Source organism: Portunus trituberculatus, chromosome 16 (genome assembly GCF_017591435.1).
Source record: "Portunus trituberculatus isolate SZX2019 chromosome 16, ASM1759143v1, whole genome shotgun sequence".
In the NCBI taxonomy this organism is placed as follows: Eukaryota; Metazoa; Arthropoda; class Malacostraca; order Decapoda; family Portunidae; genus Portunus; species Portunus trituberculatus.
The window spans coordinates 16,238,507-16,252,992 of record NC_059270.1 but is presented as its reverse complement, the minus strand read 5'-3'; the positions used below and the strand labels follow the sequence as shown (position 1 = coordinate 16,252,992).

General features: G+C 38.0%; 2 protein-coding genes across 2 annotated transcripts; one reads left to right on the top strand and one right to left on the bottom strand.

Annotated features, from left to right (window-relative positions):
* Nucleotides 1-242: 242 nt before the first annotated feature.
* Nucleotides 243-3,619, bottom strand: LOC123504530. The gene is made up of 2 exons (XM_045255117.1): nucleotides 2,699-3,619; nucleotides 243-2,110 (listed from the first exon to the last, which is right to left on the bottom strand). Exons 1-2 carry the CDS (start codon nucleotides 2,898-2,900, stop codon nucleotides 1,176-1,178), a joined length of 1,137 nt encoding a protein of 378 aa, XP_045111052.1. The 5' UTR covers nucleotides 2,901-3,619; the 3' UTR covers nucleotides 243-1,175.
* A 7,165-nt stretch (nucleotides 3,620-10,784) lies between these two features.
* On the top strand, nucleotides 10,785-12,460 carry LOC123504529 (POU domain, class 3, transcription factor 2-like). The gene is made up of 2 exons (XM_045255115.1): nucleotides 10,785-11,004; nucleotides 11,893-12,460. Exons 1-2 carry the CDS (start codon nucleotides 10,896-10,898, stop codon nucleotides 12,135-12,137), a joined length of 354 nt encoding a protein of 117 aa, XP_045111050.1. The 5' UTR covers nucleotides 10,785-10,895; the 3' UTR covers nucleotides 12,138-12,460.
* Nucleotides 12,461-14,486: the final 2,026 nt, after the last annotated feature.

Sequence of the window (14,486 nt, the reverse complement as noted above, 5' to 3'; positions counted from 1 at the left end):
CTCTCCTCTCTCTAGCCCTCTCCTGCAGCTGCTCTCTCTCTCAGCAGCTAATCTCTTCAACTCTCGCCTCTCTTCTGCTTCTATCTCCATTTTCCTCATTTCCAGCTTCAATCGCAGTTCCTCCAGTCTGGCAGCTGACTGGCATCAGGGTTGGCAATGATTAAATCAAATTGATTTAATCAAATGATTAAATCATTGATTTTTACTAAAAAATCATGATTTTTTATTTTTTGATTTTTTGATTTTTTACTAAAAAGTATTCCATAAGTTAAATGATGTGCTCCAAGGATGGTAAAGTAAAACAACCTATTCATGTGCAATTATTCATTTATTCCCTTCATGGTATATACCAGTAAATAAATAAATAAATTAAATAAAAAATAAATAAAATAAAATAAAATAACGAAAAAAAATTAAAGTAATTCTACATTAAGTTTATTCACTCAGAGGCTTTCTGTGATGACCCTAGTTATGGTTTTTGTAAATGAAAACGAGTTTTGCAGCTTTCTCTATCCCTAACCTATTTCTAAGCTTAGAATGAACAAGACCAAATGAAGAAAAAATCCTCTCCACCCCAGAACTTGAGGCTGTTGTTGTAAATAATTTCCTAACCAAATCAGAAAAATAATTTTTGTCTTCAACAATCTTGCCCAAAGAAAGCCACCATGCAAGTGGTCCAGCATTAAGTGAATGAGCAGAAAACATGTATGGCTGAAATGGAGGAAGTTCTGCCTTATATATCATTATAAGAGAGAGTGCTGAAGGGCAATTTTCATTGATCCAATTCATTCCCATGTTTTCCTCCTCCATAGTTAGTTTTTTTCCCTTGTAAGCTGGATGTAGTATATTTGCTAAATAGTGAACAGGGGTGAGGGCTAGTTTCATTCGTTTCATGAAATGATCTTCAATGACAGCACTATCACCTGACCGAACTGATTCCTCTGCAAGCTTATTCTGTAAATCTTTCCACACCTCAGTAGCTTCTCCTATGTCACATCTGTCCCTCTGAACTTTATCAAGTGCTATGGCAATGAGCTTCAGAATTTTCAGCATATCTTCTGCAGATCTTTTTATGTATGTGTCCATCACCTTCCTTATAATAACTGGATCCAGTTGGTTTCTTTTTTCACCATCACACACAGATACTAATATTGGCCAGTTGTTTAGGTAACCTTCTAAGCAATCAGACAGTGTATTCCACCGTACGTCTTGAGGCACGATGAGGGTTGAACCTCCTGCGGCTTTGTATGCTGCTGAGGCTGTGTGGTTGTTCGAAAGTATTTAACAATCTTCACAATATGTTCTTTAATGTTACCAATTTCTAAATCTTTTGCTAGCAAATTCAGTATGTGTGCTGAACAACCATAACTTATTAAGTTATACTCATCATCTTTAAGTAACTCAGATCTCATTTTTGCAACATTAGCAGCATTATCAGTGACAAAACTGCCTACTTTGCATTTATATTTGTGTTCAGCTGTTTCTATTGATCTTGTAGCAATCCCTTTAAGGTAATCTGATGTGTGTGGGTGACCGGATGTGTCAATTGTGTCCACAAGATAGACTGAGCTTGTGTTTTCTGATGTGTGAACAGTAACAGAGGCACATATTACAGGTTCATTGGAAACATTTGTCCACCCATCAAGACTCATGCAGACAGTTTTACCTTCTAAATCTACTACACTTTTTTCACACTCTTTATCATATACCTCGTCTAACAGTGAACCACCTATTTCTCTTCTACTAGGCAGTTTGTATCCTGGCCTCATTACATTCACCATATCTCTAAAGGATGCATGCTCAACAATCTTAAAAGGAGAATTTGTTGCATACACCATAGTAGCTACTTTTTCATCTATTTTTTCCTTATCTTTAGTGGTCTTCACTCCATAGTTCAAAATACTTGTGTTGTGACTTGAAGTTGAAACAGCCTTCTTTAATTTATGTGTATTAGATGAGGTAGGCCTATCCGTATCTTTTCCCAAGCTGTCTGAATTGCTACGCTTGAAAGGGAAGGAAGTACGAGTAGGTGCAATGTGTTTTTCAACACCTGTGGCTGACACTTCTAACAGAGATGGTGTGGCTGATGTTTGTGTAACTGGTTGTGGGTCTGCAAAGAAGAGCACCATATAATAATTCATTGTACTGTATAATTGAGTACATGTAAAATACAATGCAATTATTATGATAAAATACTGTAAACCAAGGTTGGTGATATTTTTTTATTAAAAGAAAAAAAAAGCATTGATTTTTTAGATTTTTTTTTTTTTTTTTTTTTTTTTTTTTACTAAAAGTATTCCGTAAGTTAAATGATGTGCTCCAAAGATGGTAAAATAACCCTCCTACAAAACTCCCATTTATCTCTCAGTATAATCTTAACCACAACAGCATAGTGGTCTGACCCTTCTAACGCTCCTCTCATCACTTTTGCATCCAGGACATCTTTTCTTAGTCTTTCGTCTTCAGCTATGTAATCAATCAAGCTCCTCTTTTCTCCCCCATCTTCCCCCCTTCTCCACATGTACTGGTGGATCATCTTGTGCTGAAAGAAGGTGTTCGCAAGGAACAACCTACCAGGTGCTCACCATTCTCATTTACTCCCTCTTTCCCCCCCACTTTCCCATCACACCTGCAAACTCACTATTTCCTACCCTTCCATTCATATATAAATAATATAAGATAAAAGATTCATAATTACCTTCTATTGTTTCTGCTTCAAGATCTGAATCTCGTTGTGGCTCTTTACACTTCTTCTTATGATCACGTAGTCGTTGAACCAAGCCCTGAAGTTCTTTACCACAAACTTTACACTTCGCACGAATTCCCTTGTTTTGCGAGTGAGTTGCAACTTCCTCAAATTCTGCCCAAATACTGTCTTTCTGTCTACCTGCTTTTCTCATTTTGGATGTCTTAAATTGTTATGGTATGTAGTTATCCTGAAAATGTAATCACCATTTAAAGTTTTGAACTCTTGATAAACTTATTGTACTTGCTAAAGTCCTGTTGCCTTTCTTCCAACACCGAGGGAATTTAAAAAAGTGAGATCTGTAAGCATTGATCTGCCAGCTGAGCTGCAGGAAACACCTTTTGCAGGTGACAACATTAACCTTTTGAATCTCACTTTGTATGTCTCTGGTAAAGCAAGGAAAGCAACAGGACTTGAACAAGCATATACTGTAGATGCCACTGAGCTGGTAATCTCAGAAAAGCAACCTGCAGAGGCACTGACTGTGACTGACCAACTGGTGGAAAATACATGTACTGTACTGAGCTTAGTGAGTTCTCTTGCTCTAATGTTGCCAACTTGCCATATGTTTTTTACTAGGTAAAAATCAGCCTCCTTTAGTCTTTACTAACTTGGGATTCAATGTATCATAATAATAACCAAGGTTAGCAACCAAACAGTAACAGAATAAAAGTAGATATTCTTCTGTGTGGTAATAATATAAAATGCTGTCATGAAAATAACTTCAGGCAACTCTGTCTGTCCTAAACCTGGTCCTGTACCAACTACAAACAAGTATTGAACACGTATGTATCAGGATCCTTGACTGTGCTCACACTTACACGCCCTAAACTCAAACTTAAAGTAACCTATGGAGATTTTCAAATCACTCAGTAGGATATATATATATATATATATATATATATATATATATATATATATATATATATATATATATATATATATTTTTTTTTTTTTTTTTTTAATAAAAAAAATCAAATAAATAAAAAAATCAATGATTTTTTTATTTTTTTGATTTAAAAAAAAAAATCAAAAAAATCACCAACCCTGAACATAGTGTACATTTGAAAAATTTTGTCTATTAATGGCAGAGTTGAAGAACAACCACTCACTTCAGAGCAATTAACTTCCAGTTTCTTACATCTTATGGGGGTTTTACACGGTCAAGCATGTTGGCCAACACGCTCATCAAACCTCCAACACAACATGTTTGAAGAGTGTTTACACGTTCAAACCAAACTGACAGACAACCTCAGTCGGTGCCAAAGGAGAAGGAGCAACATGTCACTTACCCAAGACGAGGTGATGGCAGTCGGGATAGTGATTGCCCTCAACGAAAAGAAAAGGAAGCGTTCAAAGTGGACAAAGGACTGGTTGCTGAAAAGGGACCAAATTTCACATACCAATTTAATGAAAGAGCTGAAATTAGATGAATGGCGCAATTATATACGCATGGATGAATCAACATATTTAGAACTTTTGAATATGGTCACTCCATTCATTACATGTAAAGACACCGTAATGAGGAAGTCCATTAGCCCTCATGAACGGCTGATCGCAACACTGCGTTTCTTAGCAACAGGCCGATTTCTGCAAGACTTGAGATTTTCACCTGTAATGGGAACTAGCACCTTATCCAAGATTATACCAGAAACTTGTGTTGCCATCTACAAAGTACTTAAGAAGGATTGTTTAAAGGTGGGTTATGATATGCAATATGTAATGTTCATTTATTGAGGAAAATCAGTACATAGTAATAATATGTGAAAAATACTGAAACCTTCCGTTGAAATGTGCAATGCTTTCTAACCACAGTGGCAAACGAAGGGACAAAACCCAAACCAATCCAAAATTATAACCCTTTATATCTCACTCTTTGATTGCCAGCCACATATGAAATTGTTACAAGGGCTGAAAAGTGGCAAAATATTGTGACATATTGGAATCACTATTAGAATTATCGCTTACATGAAAGGAACTTGACGACTGTGGTACTGGTGTTGCAAATGATTCATGTGAATGGTATGTGTCAGTTACAATTTTAGAATAGGCTGACAAATTCCCATTCTCTGCTTCAAAAAGCACATCATTTATCAGTTTCCTAGCAAAGCCTGCTGTTTTCTTGTCCAGGGAGTCGAGTGCTTGGCCTACGTACTTCCCAAATGTCTCATTAGGAGTATCATGTCTCTCAGATCTCTCTTCTAAGTTACGAGCGATCAGGTTTAAAATGTAATCTGCTTTAGTAGTGTTTCCCCTGCTCCGTTTCACTACAGGAGCATTGCTGCATGAAGGTATTTGATCATCAGCTGGTGGCTCAGCAACACTCTAGAAAGGAGAACACCTATAAATATAGTGCAAGTCTCTCTCTCTCTCTCTCTCTCTCTCTCTCTCTCTCTCTCTCTCTCTCTCTCTCATAGCATTGTATCTTTTATCTGTTTCAGTTTCCGGCAACAGAAAAGGAGTGGAAGACTGTTGGAGAACAGTTCGAGTTTAGATGGAATTTTCCCCACTGTCTCGGTGCTGTTGATGGAAAGCATGTATGGATAACGCCGCCATCAGAATCAGGGTCTTATTATTGGAATTACAAAGGATATAACAGTCTTGTGTTAATGGCAGTTGTAAATGCGAACTACGAATTCATTATGGCAGACATTGGAACTAATGGTCGCGTATCAGATGGAGGAGTCATTGATAATACAGAATTTGGTAAGCGACTCAAAGATGAAAAGCTCTGCATCCCACATGAGTCAGTAACAGCTGCTTCAAATTGTGTTTTGCCATATGTATTCGTGGGAGATGAGGCATTTGCATTAAGGACAGATTTCTTGAAACCTTATTCTCAAAAGGACCTACATAGTGAGAAGCGAGTATTCAACTACAGGCTGTCAAGGGCACGGAGAGTGGCAGAAAATGCCTTCGGCATTATGGTTTCCCGGTTTAGAATTTTCCACACTTGTATAAATCTCAAATTGACAAGTATTGACAAAGTTGTCATGGCATGTGTTGTGCTACATAACTATTTGCGGAAAGCATGCCCTTCAGACTATTCCCCAGAGGACTGCTTCTGTAGGGAGGATAGAATAAGCAAGATGATTTTGCCAGGCTTAACTGCAGATCCTAATTATTTAGCAGGTTTGCAACACGGTCAGGGATCACGAAACTATCCTGAAATTGCAAAGGTAGTAAGAGATAGATTTAAGGATTACTTTGTGAATGCCGGTGCAGTAGCATGGCAAAAAGACTTCATATAAATCATGAAAATAGGAAAGGCTAGTCTACACCTTCAAACTCAAACTGTACAGTCTGATTGGAATTGGCTTAAATAGTGTGCTGTAATATTTCTTTCCAAAATAAATGAATACAATGGTTATGATAAGTTTAATTGATTCATTATTCAAATGGCTGGCTCAAGTTTAGCCTTCAGATCCAGATTGACATGTTGGATTCTTAATGAAATGATGATTCATAATACAAAATTGTCTGAAACTTCAGACTAATATACCAGAGAAGTCAGGAGACACATTTTAAAACCTACAGATTATATGAAAGCACCCATGAAACTGAATAAAGTCATCTATGCATAGCCAATAAAAAACGAATAAATAAACGGCCACTCTGGTTCTGAAGGTTACTTGTTATCCAGTTTTGGGCAAATCCTTGCAACTCACCTCTTCATTAACAGATTCCATATTTGATGTACTCTCTCGCGGCAACTCTTGATCACATATGAACATCATGTCTTCAAAATACCAGAGAGTGGGCGTGTAAATGTCATCAGTTGAATTTCCAGACTTTTTAGAGCTCTCATGCTTTCGAAGTTCTCTTCTAAACGAACTACGGAGAGAATTTATTTTTTTCATCACATCATCCCGCGTACAATGTGGGTCAAGTTTCTTAAATTCCTGTTTGAGTATTCTTTTGATTTCACCTTCCACAAAGCCACATGCTTCCTGTATATATTAATGAAATCCACCATTACTTCCCTTTCCTTATCCTTAACGGCACACGTGTCACTCATTTTGCAACTGATACACTACGCCTGTCACTGAAGGAGATGTTACAGATGTTACCTCGGCGAGATTTGAGTATGTATGACGGTTCAAGACTGATGACCGGCGTTCACACGTTCAAACATGGACATGCACCGAGCAAGCTCCGCCCACAAAAGTCAGGCCCGTCAGACATCCGTCCAACACGTTGGTCAAACATGTTTACCCCTTTCACACGTTCAAACATTCTCTCAAACGTCGTGTTGTCAAGCGTGTTGGCCAACATGTTTGACCGTGTAAAACCCCCATAAGAACATATGAAGATAGACATCTACATGGGATATGTTGTATATACCTTGGCTTCACATTATGTAGACACAAGCAGGGCCGTTTCTAGCTACAGGCGGACTAGGCGATTGCCTAGGGCCCCTAAGCCACCAAGGGGCACCCAGGGTAGCTTGAAAAATTCTAATTTCCCAAGCCACTCAGGCTATCTATCTAGGACCCCTCAAACAGCATCTTGCCTAGGGCCCCAACAAAGCTAGAAACGGCCCTGGACACAAGAAGATATCCGCTGTGTCGCCCAAAGCACAAACTAATTAAGGCGGGTTCTCACATGTCAATATGCAACTGAAATTGCAAGTCGGTAATTTCCGGTTGAATATCGGTACCATGGTACAATAACGAGACAGGTAGACGCACGAGAGTCTTGAACTCACAGCCCTACTGGTAAGTCTTCTGAAACGCTGTTTCTGTGACGTCATCCACTCGCCTAGCCAGCTCTGATCGCGATAGTCTGCTACTCAATAAATCATGAATAATTAATATAAAACTTTTTTTCTTTTCATGATCCATTAGTTATGCAGTCGAAAATTAAATATGATACACATTAGTGATTGAATGTTGATGATATTTCATAGCGATAGACAAGATATTGTACAGATAAAGACATGTCAGATAACCTAGTAGATGTGGCTCAAAAAACATTGTTAGTGGATTTTTCAAGCCATATACATTATGCATAATTGCATAATGCACATTGATTTCCTCTGATCCTCTTCGCCTTCATGTACCTTCGTCGTCTTCCTCAGCACCTCACTGTTCTCTCTACATATAAAACTACAAGAGGCTAAAGGCTAATGCACGTATGAGTCTAAAGGCGATCCACACTATACAGCAGTGTTTCCCAACCTTTTCGCAGCGATTACCCAAAAATACAATTTCACAATCATCCATTACCCCAATGAACAAATACTCGTAATATAGGAAAAAAAGTAACTGTATTTCATACTTCAAAAACAGACAAAATAGAAACTATGCAACACAATAATGCAAATCTATAATACGAAAAGAAGTAATTTTAGTTCATACATAGAAAGCAGAAAAAATTAATAGAAATCTTCATTGAAATTATATGAAAATGTAAACTGATTGCCTCATCCCATGCCAAACATCCATTACCCCAAAAATATGGGGTCATTACCCCACTGGGGTAATTTACCCCTAGGTTGGGAACCACTGCTATACAGGGACGGTCACGCTCTTTACGGTTCTTTCACATACTAAATGCATTTCAGTGGGGACCGTAAGCCATTGAAATGCATGTAATATGAATGGACCGTGAGTGCATACCGCTATTTAAACGTGGCAATCCATTCCTTTAGCTTGCATTGGCCCTAAACTATTCACACTTCATATAGGTACTTTATTCTTGAGTGTAAACCCATGGTACAATAACGAGAGACAACAAAAAGTTATTGTACCATGGTACAGTCAGTAGCCTGTAAGGCTGGCATAGCCTGTAAATTATGGACTAGGTCTAGGCTACTAGTAGAACTAATTTTGTTCATTAAGCATAAGCAGATTATACAATTTATAATTTGGAGTGTTGAAACTGATCAGATTTAGCCAGTAAATCTAAGTTTCCTTACCTGTATCTTCTGCAGAAAGGCCACTTCCATTATCATGTCCACGAAATGGCAGATTTTGATCAGGGACTGCCTCAGTTTTTAGATCCCTCCAACTCCTTGAAACTGGGGAATCTAATAACTCATATTTCAAATTGCGCTTAATTTGGGCGGAACTAAGATGTTGCTCACAAATCACGGCATTACTTATGTTTACTGTGTCAGCACGATAGCAGTTTTGGAGCCACTGTCTTGCGATAGTCTTGTTCTTGGGGAATTTATGATATTTAAAATTATTAGACTTGGCAGGCGTGCATCCATACACTGCACAAGGTCTAGCTTTGCCCATACTAACAATAAGAAATTAATATTAAGGCACATGAAACATACAATCCAAGATCAAATTCTGCCACACGTGTACACTCACTCGAAGATATGGAGTTGTTTACACGACCGGATGACGTCACTGAGTCACCTGGTGGTTCCAATAATGTTCTCGTGCGTCTACCTATCAAAAAGTTATTGTACCATGATCGGTACCTTGCGACTGGAAAAAAAAAAAGGGTCTCAAAACAAGACCAACATGTTGGTCTTTTTCGGTTGATTTGCAACTTTGTTTACGTTGTGACGTTACGGAGAAAGGTTTGAAAATGTGTTGCCTATTTTGGGAAAATTTTGGGGTTGGCGAGGGAAAAAGCACATCCTGGACCCTAAAAGTTAATTCTACAGCAAAAAAAAGTTTGTGCATATCGGCATTCGATGAGATAGCTGCCACTCCGATGACTGCTTCCCTCTATCCAGGGTGTTCTCGGAGGTGAGGATTGAATACTTGTGATTATTTAATTTGATCGCAATCGTCTTCGTCACCAGAGGAAAAGACATCTTGTTGGGTAGCTATTTCGCTTGCTGATACTTCCCAGCCGCTATGTGTATTGCGACTAAAAGCCTACTAGGGCTCAGTCGATACTTCTAGCTACTTTCAATTTCAGTCGCATATTGACAGTTGACACGTGTGAACCCGCCTTTAAATGAGTCTGTCAGACCACCGCATTAACCTAGTCCTATTTTTTTTTTTTTTTTTTTTTTTTTTTTTTTACATCAAAGATGATTCCCGTGGAATATATCATTCACCATTGTAGAAGAAAGAACAAGAAAATACGTAACAGAACCAAGAAAAGGTATTAAAACGAAAGAAAAGAGGAGTAACCGAACACACACACAAGCCAGAGGACCGGGGTTCGATTCCACGGCCGGGTGGAGATATTTGGGTGTGTCTCCTTTCACGTGTAGCCCCTGTTCACCTAGCAGTGAGTAGGTACGGGATGTAAATCGAGGAGTTGTGACCTTGTTGTCCCGGTGTGTGGTGTGTGCCTGGTCTCAGGCCTATCCGAAGATCGGAAATAATGAGCTCTGAGCTCGTTCCGTAGGGTAACGTCTGGCTGTCTCGTCAGAGATGGGAGATGGAGTAGAACTAGAAAAAGTAAAAAAGGAAAAGGACTTAGGAGTGACAATGGAAGAAAATAATCAACCGGTAAGCCATATTGATAGAATTTTCAGAGAGACGTATAATTTGCTAAGAAATATTGGAGTAGCATTTCACTATATGGACAAGGAAATGATGAAGAAATTGATAAGTACTAAAATAAGACCTAGATTGGACTATGCAGTTGTGTGGACTCCCCATAAAAAGAAACACATAAGAAAATTAGAGACTACAAAAAAATGGCTACAAGAATGGTTCCAGAATTTAAAGGGATGACATATGAGGAGAGACTAAAGGCTATGGATCTACCAACCTTGGAGCAGAGAAGAGAGAGAGGGGATCTGATACAAGTTTATAAATTGATTAACGGAATGGATGAAGTGGATAATGAGAAACTGATCCTGAGAGAAAAATATAACTTTAGAAGCACAAGATCGCATAGTAAGAAACTAAGGAAGGGACGATGTCTGAGAGATGTTAAAAATTTTAGTTTCCCGCAAAGATGTGTTGAGACTGGAACAGTTTGAGTGAGGAAGTGGTGTCAGCAAAGAGTGTACATAGTTTTAAAGAAAAATTGGATAAATGTAGATATGGAGACGGGACTACACGAGCATAAAGCCCAGGCCCTATAAAACTACAACTAGGTAAATACACACACATACACACGAAAAGAAGCCGTTGTAAAGGCGCATCCCAGCTGGGAAGGGAAGGAGTGTGCAAACTCTCGGAGGAACACCCGAAAACTAGAAGTTTACCCGGGAGGGAGGGACATGGCCTGGAGTAGGTCTGGTAATGGAGATTGGCGCCAGCAAATCTATAACAATTTACGGGAACGGAACAAGAGAGAATACGAAAATATTACTGATCTCATCCAATTACGTGAGTGTAGAGGAAGAAAGGACGAGTTTTGTTTACCCTCAGTTGTTGGCAGAGATTGTGCAATTTCTTGCAGTGCTTTTATTTCTCTCATATGTACTGTAATTTGCTACAGTGTTTAACAACATGTAGTGTTTATTTTTTTTAATGGTGAAGTGGGTTTATGTGTGCCATGATTACTACTGCTGTAATTTTTAACATATTGAAACCTAACCTCATCTTATAACCAAACATATGATAATGAAAACTCGTTGACTTTTTGGTGTGGGCTTATTAGCATCTCCACCCTATATTATATCGTAAAGACTAATTTATTTATCGGGTATGAAAATAGGCTAATTTTATGTGTGTTCACTTGTTGATATTGAGGTCAAAATTATGTTTTCTGATGTTTTGATGTGCTTGGTTAAATTGCAGTCAATATTCCAACTTAATCACCTTATTTATAGAGTCGAATTGTGAGGATCAATTGCTGGAACAACGAAGTTTCCTCCAAATTCAATAAGATATGTTTTGAATCTAAGGTGTTACTATAATGTTAATAATTCTTAATTTTGTTATCCTGCTGTTGCTCATTATTTGAAATCACTCAAACTGAAAATATGATAGTTAATGAAAGAAATACATATTGGCATCATCAATTTGCAATTTATTTTTGGATCAGTTCAAAATACGGTAAATTAAGAGGTCTGCTTATGAATTTATTGACCAACTTCATGTTTTCTTCTAGGAATCAACTGATCCTAGTGTTGTTTTCCATTATAAAGGTATTATTCAAAAAATAGTCCACCTACTCATACATTTTATGGTCAAGTCTGCTGTGAAAATCTAAAAAATTTTAGTAGTCACTTTTCATAAATTTCTGACTTGTGCAATTATTTGTTTTTTCAGATACTCGTCTCTTTGAGCAAAGTGAAACCTTGAAGGCTGAGATCCTGCAGCTCACCATACAGAATGAGAAACTTCAGCAAAGTAACCTGCAGTTGCTGAGTTGTGGTAGTGGAAGTGGTAGTGGTGGTGGTGGTGGCGGTGGTAATGGTGGAGGAGGAGGCGGCGAGGGTGGAGGGACCGCTTCACCTAGTGTGGTGCAGGTGAGACTTTGTCAGGACTGTCTCTTGCCATTTTTAAGTCTTTGACTGTAATATATGGTATAAGAGTGATTGTGTAATGATTATACTAGGCACTTTTGATGATAAAAGAATGGTAATATAAATAAGTCTGGTCTGGTAACATTAGGGACCTTGAGGATATTGGTATGCTAATGGCTAGAATGAGATAATTAGGCTTTAGGCTTTACATGGTAATGATAAGGATCATGATTTCAAGGAAAGCTTTCAGGAAGAGTATGGTGGTGTGTACCTAACTATTGTACTAATATATATACCACTTGGTTGGTTGGATGAGAAGACAGGGGACCTGTTAAAGGGTTGTTTGAGAATTAGGAGTAAGTAAAAGTATATGGGAGTGTTCAGAACTAATCCACCAGATGTCACCGATGCTACATGTCTTTTACTGACATGAGTTAAATTATTGTTGGATTAAATCCAAGGCACATGTAGAGGCATAGACCATTGATTATGATGATGCTGTTGACATTCTGTATCTACTTCTAAATATCCTGTATGGATAATTTTGGGAGAAGTTAGTCAAAAAAGAAATATTTTTTTGTGATTACCTTGTAATACTGCAATCTATATCTTAAATACGGCATGCTACAAGTAAAAAATCTATTGATTTGGACGATGAAAAGGGTAAAAACTTTTACTGTAATCTAAGAGAGGAGATATACTAATTTTTTTGGTGCTGTGAATGTGTGAGATGTCTTGTGAAAGAAAGTGTGTCCTCATCAAATCTACAAGACAGGATTATAGTGACCAGATAATTACATTTTGGTCAAGAGGTAAGATTGTGGTTAAATATAACATATGAAGGATATAAAAGTGGAACATGGTGGGGATGGTGTACCAAAGTACAGAAAATTAGAATATGTACATAACTTCCATAAGAAGAAGGATGGAAGTTAAAGAATAGTAAATGATTTAGAGAGAATCCTTTGAGGTTGAAGAGTTCATTTTGTGGAAAGCCACCAAGACAAAATTAGTTGTGGTGGGATGAAGTTGATAGTAAAAAGGCAAAAGAAACTCGCATAGAATGGAGAATGGATAGAAGGGTAGACTATTTATAAGCTTAATATAGAACTAAAACAGACATTTTAGAAATAAAGGTAAAGTCCAGATGTGTTTTCTTATAGTTTCTTAGTTTTTTTTTTTTTTGGAATAGATCATTAGGTTTGCTGTGCAAGTGTCTGGGTTCAGATGCTTGCCTGCATTGTTCTGCCACCCTATATCACATGCTTATTCTCAGTAATGTTTTGCCTTGCCTCGGGCACAGCAGCTGTGCTCTTTTGTATATCCAGTATTCTTTATAATATATGACAGTTTAGCAGTTCCCTTTTTATCTGAGCCCTTCACCAAGCACCCTGAGTATGCAGAAAATTTCCTACCAGCAGTACAAGTAGCAACAACCAAGATAATTCAGAATGAATTAATATTGTGGCGAGTAGTGCTTTCCTAGGCCTCCAAATGACTGTTTCTGCCTGCTGCATAGGGTGGCGGAACAATATGGGAAATCTCCATCCTTGGAGATTTCATGGTTCACTACCAGCTTTGGCTTTCCTCTCCCTTCACTGACCATCCTGATGAACTAGCCTTTAACTTTTCTATCCTCCATGACTTAGAGCAACAACACCCTACTCATATTCCTGACCGTCTTGGAGATACACCCAACATTTTTTACCTTTTCCTTACCTCAAATCCTTCTACTTATGCTGTTACCTTATCATCTCCACTAGGCTCCTCCGATCACAACTTCATATCTGTATCTTATTCTATTTCTTCAATACATTCTAACCTTTTAATCTTTCTGCTTATGCTGTAATCTCATCTTCTTCATTGGGCTCTTCCAATCACAACCTTATATCTTTATTTTGTCCTATTTCAACAATCATTCCTCAGGATCCCCAAAGCAGAGATGCTTTTGGCATTTTGCCTCTGCCATTTCAGGGGACATGAGGAGGAATTATCTGCTTTTCCTAGAATGATTAATGTTTCTGTGTCAGAGACCCATCTCTGAACGCTTAACAGAGGTGATAGTGTCTGGCATGGAGGTGTACATTCCTTATTCTTTTTCTCAACCTGAACCTTGGTTTAACATAACCTGTTCTCATATTATACATTATAGAGGTTGCCCACAAAAGGTATTTGAACCTTCCATGACCTGAATCTCATCCACTTTATATTTCTCCCTGGAATCATGCCAAGTTTGTTCTCCAACTTGCCAAACACTCCTTCATAAATATAAAATGTCAAAATCTTTAAAACTCTCAACTCTTCTACAGACTTCTGGCATCTGGCCAAAAGCATCTCCAATAACTTTACTTTTCATCTTTCCCTCCTTTCATTCATCCTGATGTCACTACTGCCATC

Coding starts and splice junctions, on each gene's coding strand:
- LOC123504530 (XM_045255117.1), bottom strand. CDS start 2,900: ATGAGAAAAGCAGGTAGACAGAAAGACAGTATTTGGGCAGAATTTGAG. Junction 2,111..2,698: donor TGAAGCAGAAACAATAGAAG/GTAATTATGAAT, acceptor TCTTCTTTGCAG/ACCCACAACCAGTTACACAA.
- LOC123504529 (XM_045255115.1), top strand. CDS start 10,896: ATGGCCTGGAGTAGGTCTGGTAATGGAGATTGGCGCCAGCAAATCTAT. Junction 11,005..11,892: donor TACTGATCTCATCCAATTAC/GTGAGTGTAGAG, acceptor TTGTTTTTTCAG/ATACTCGTCTCTTTGAGCAA.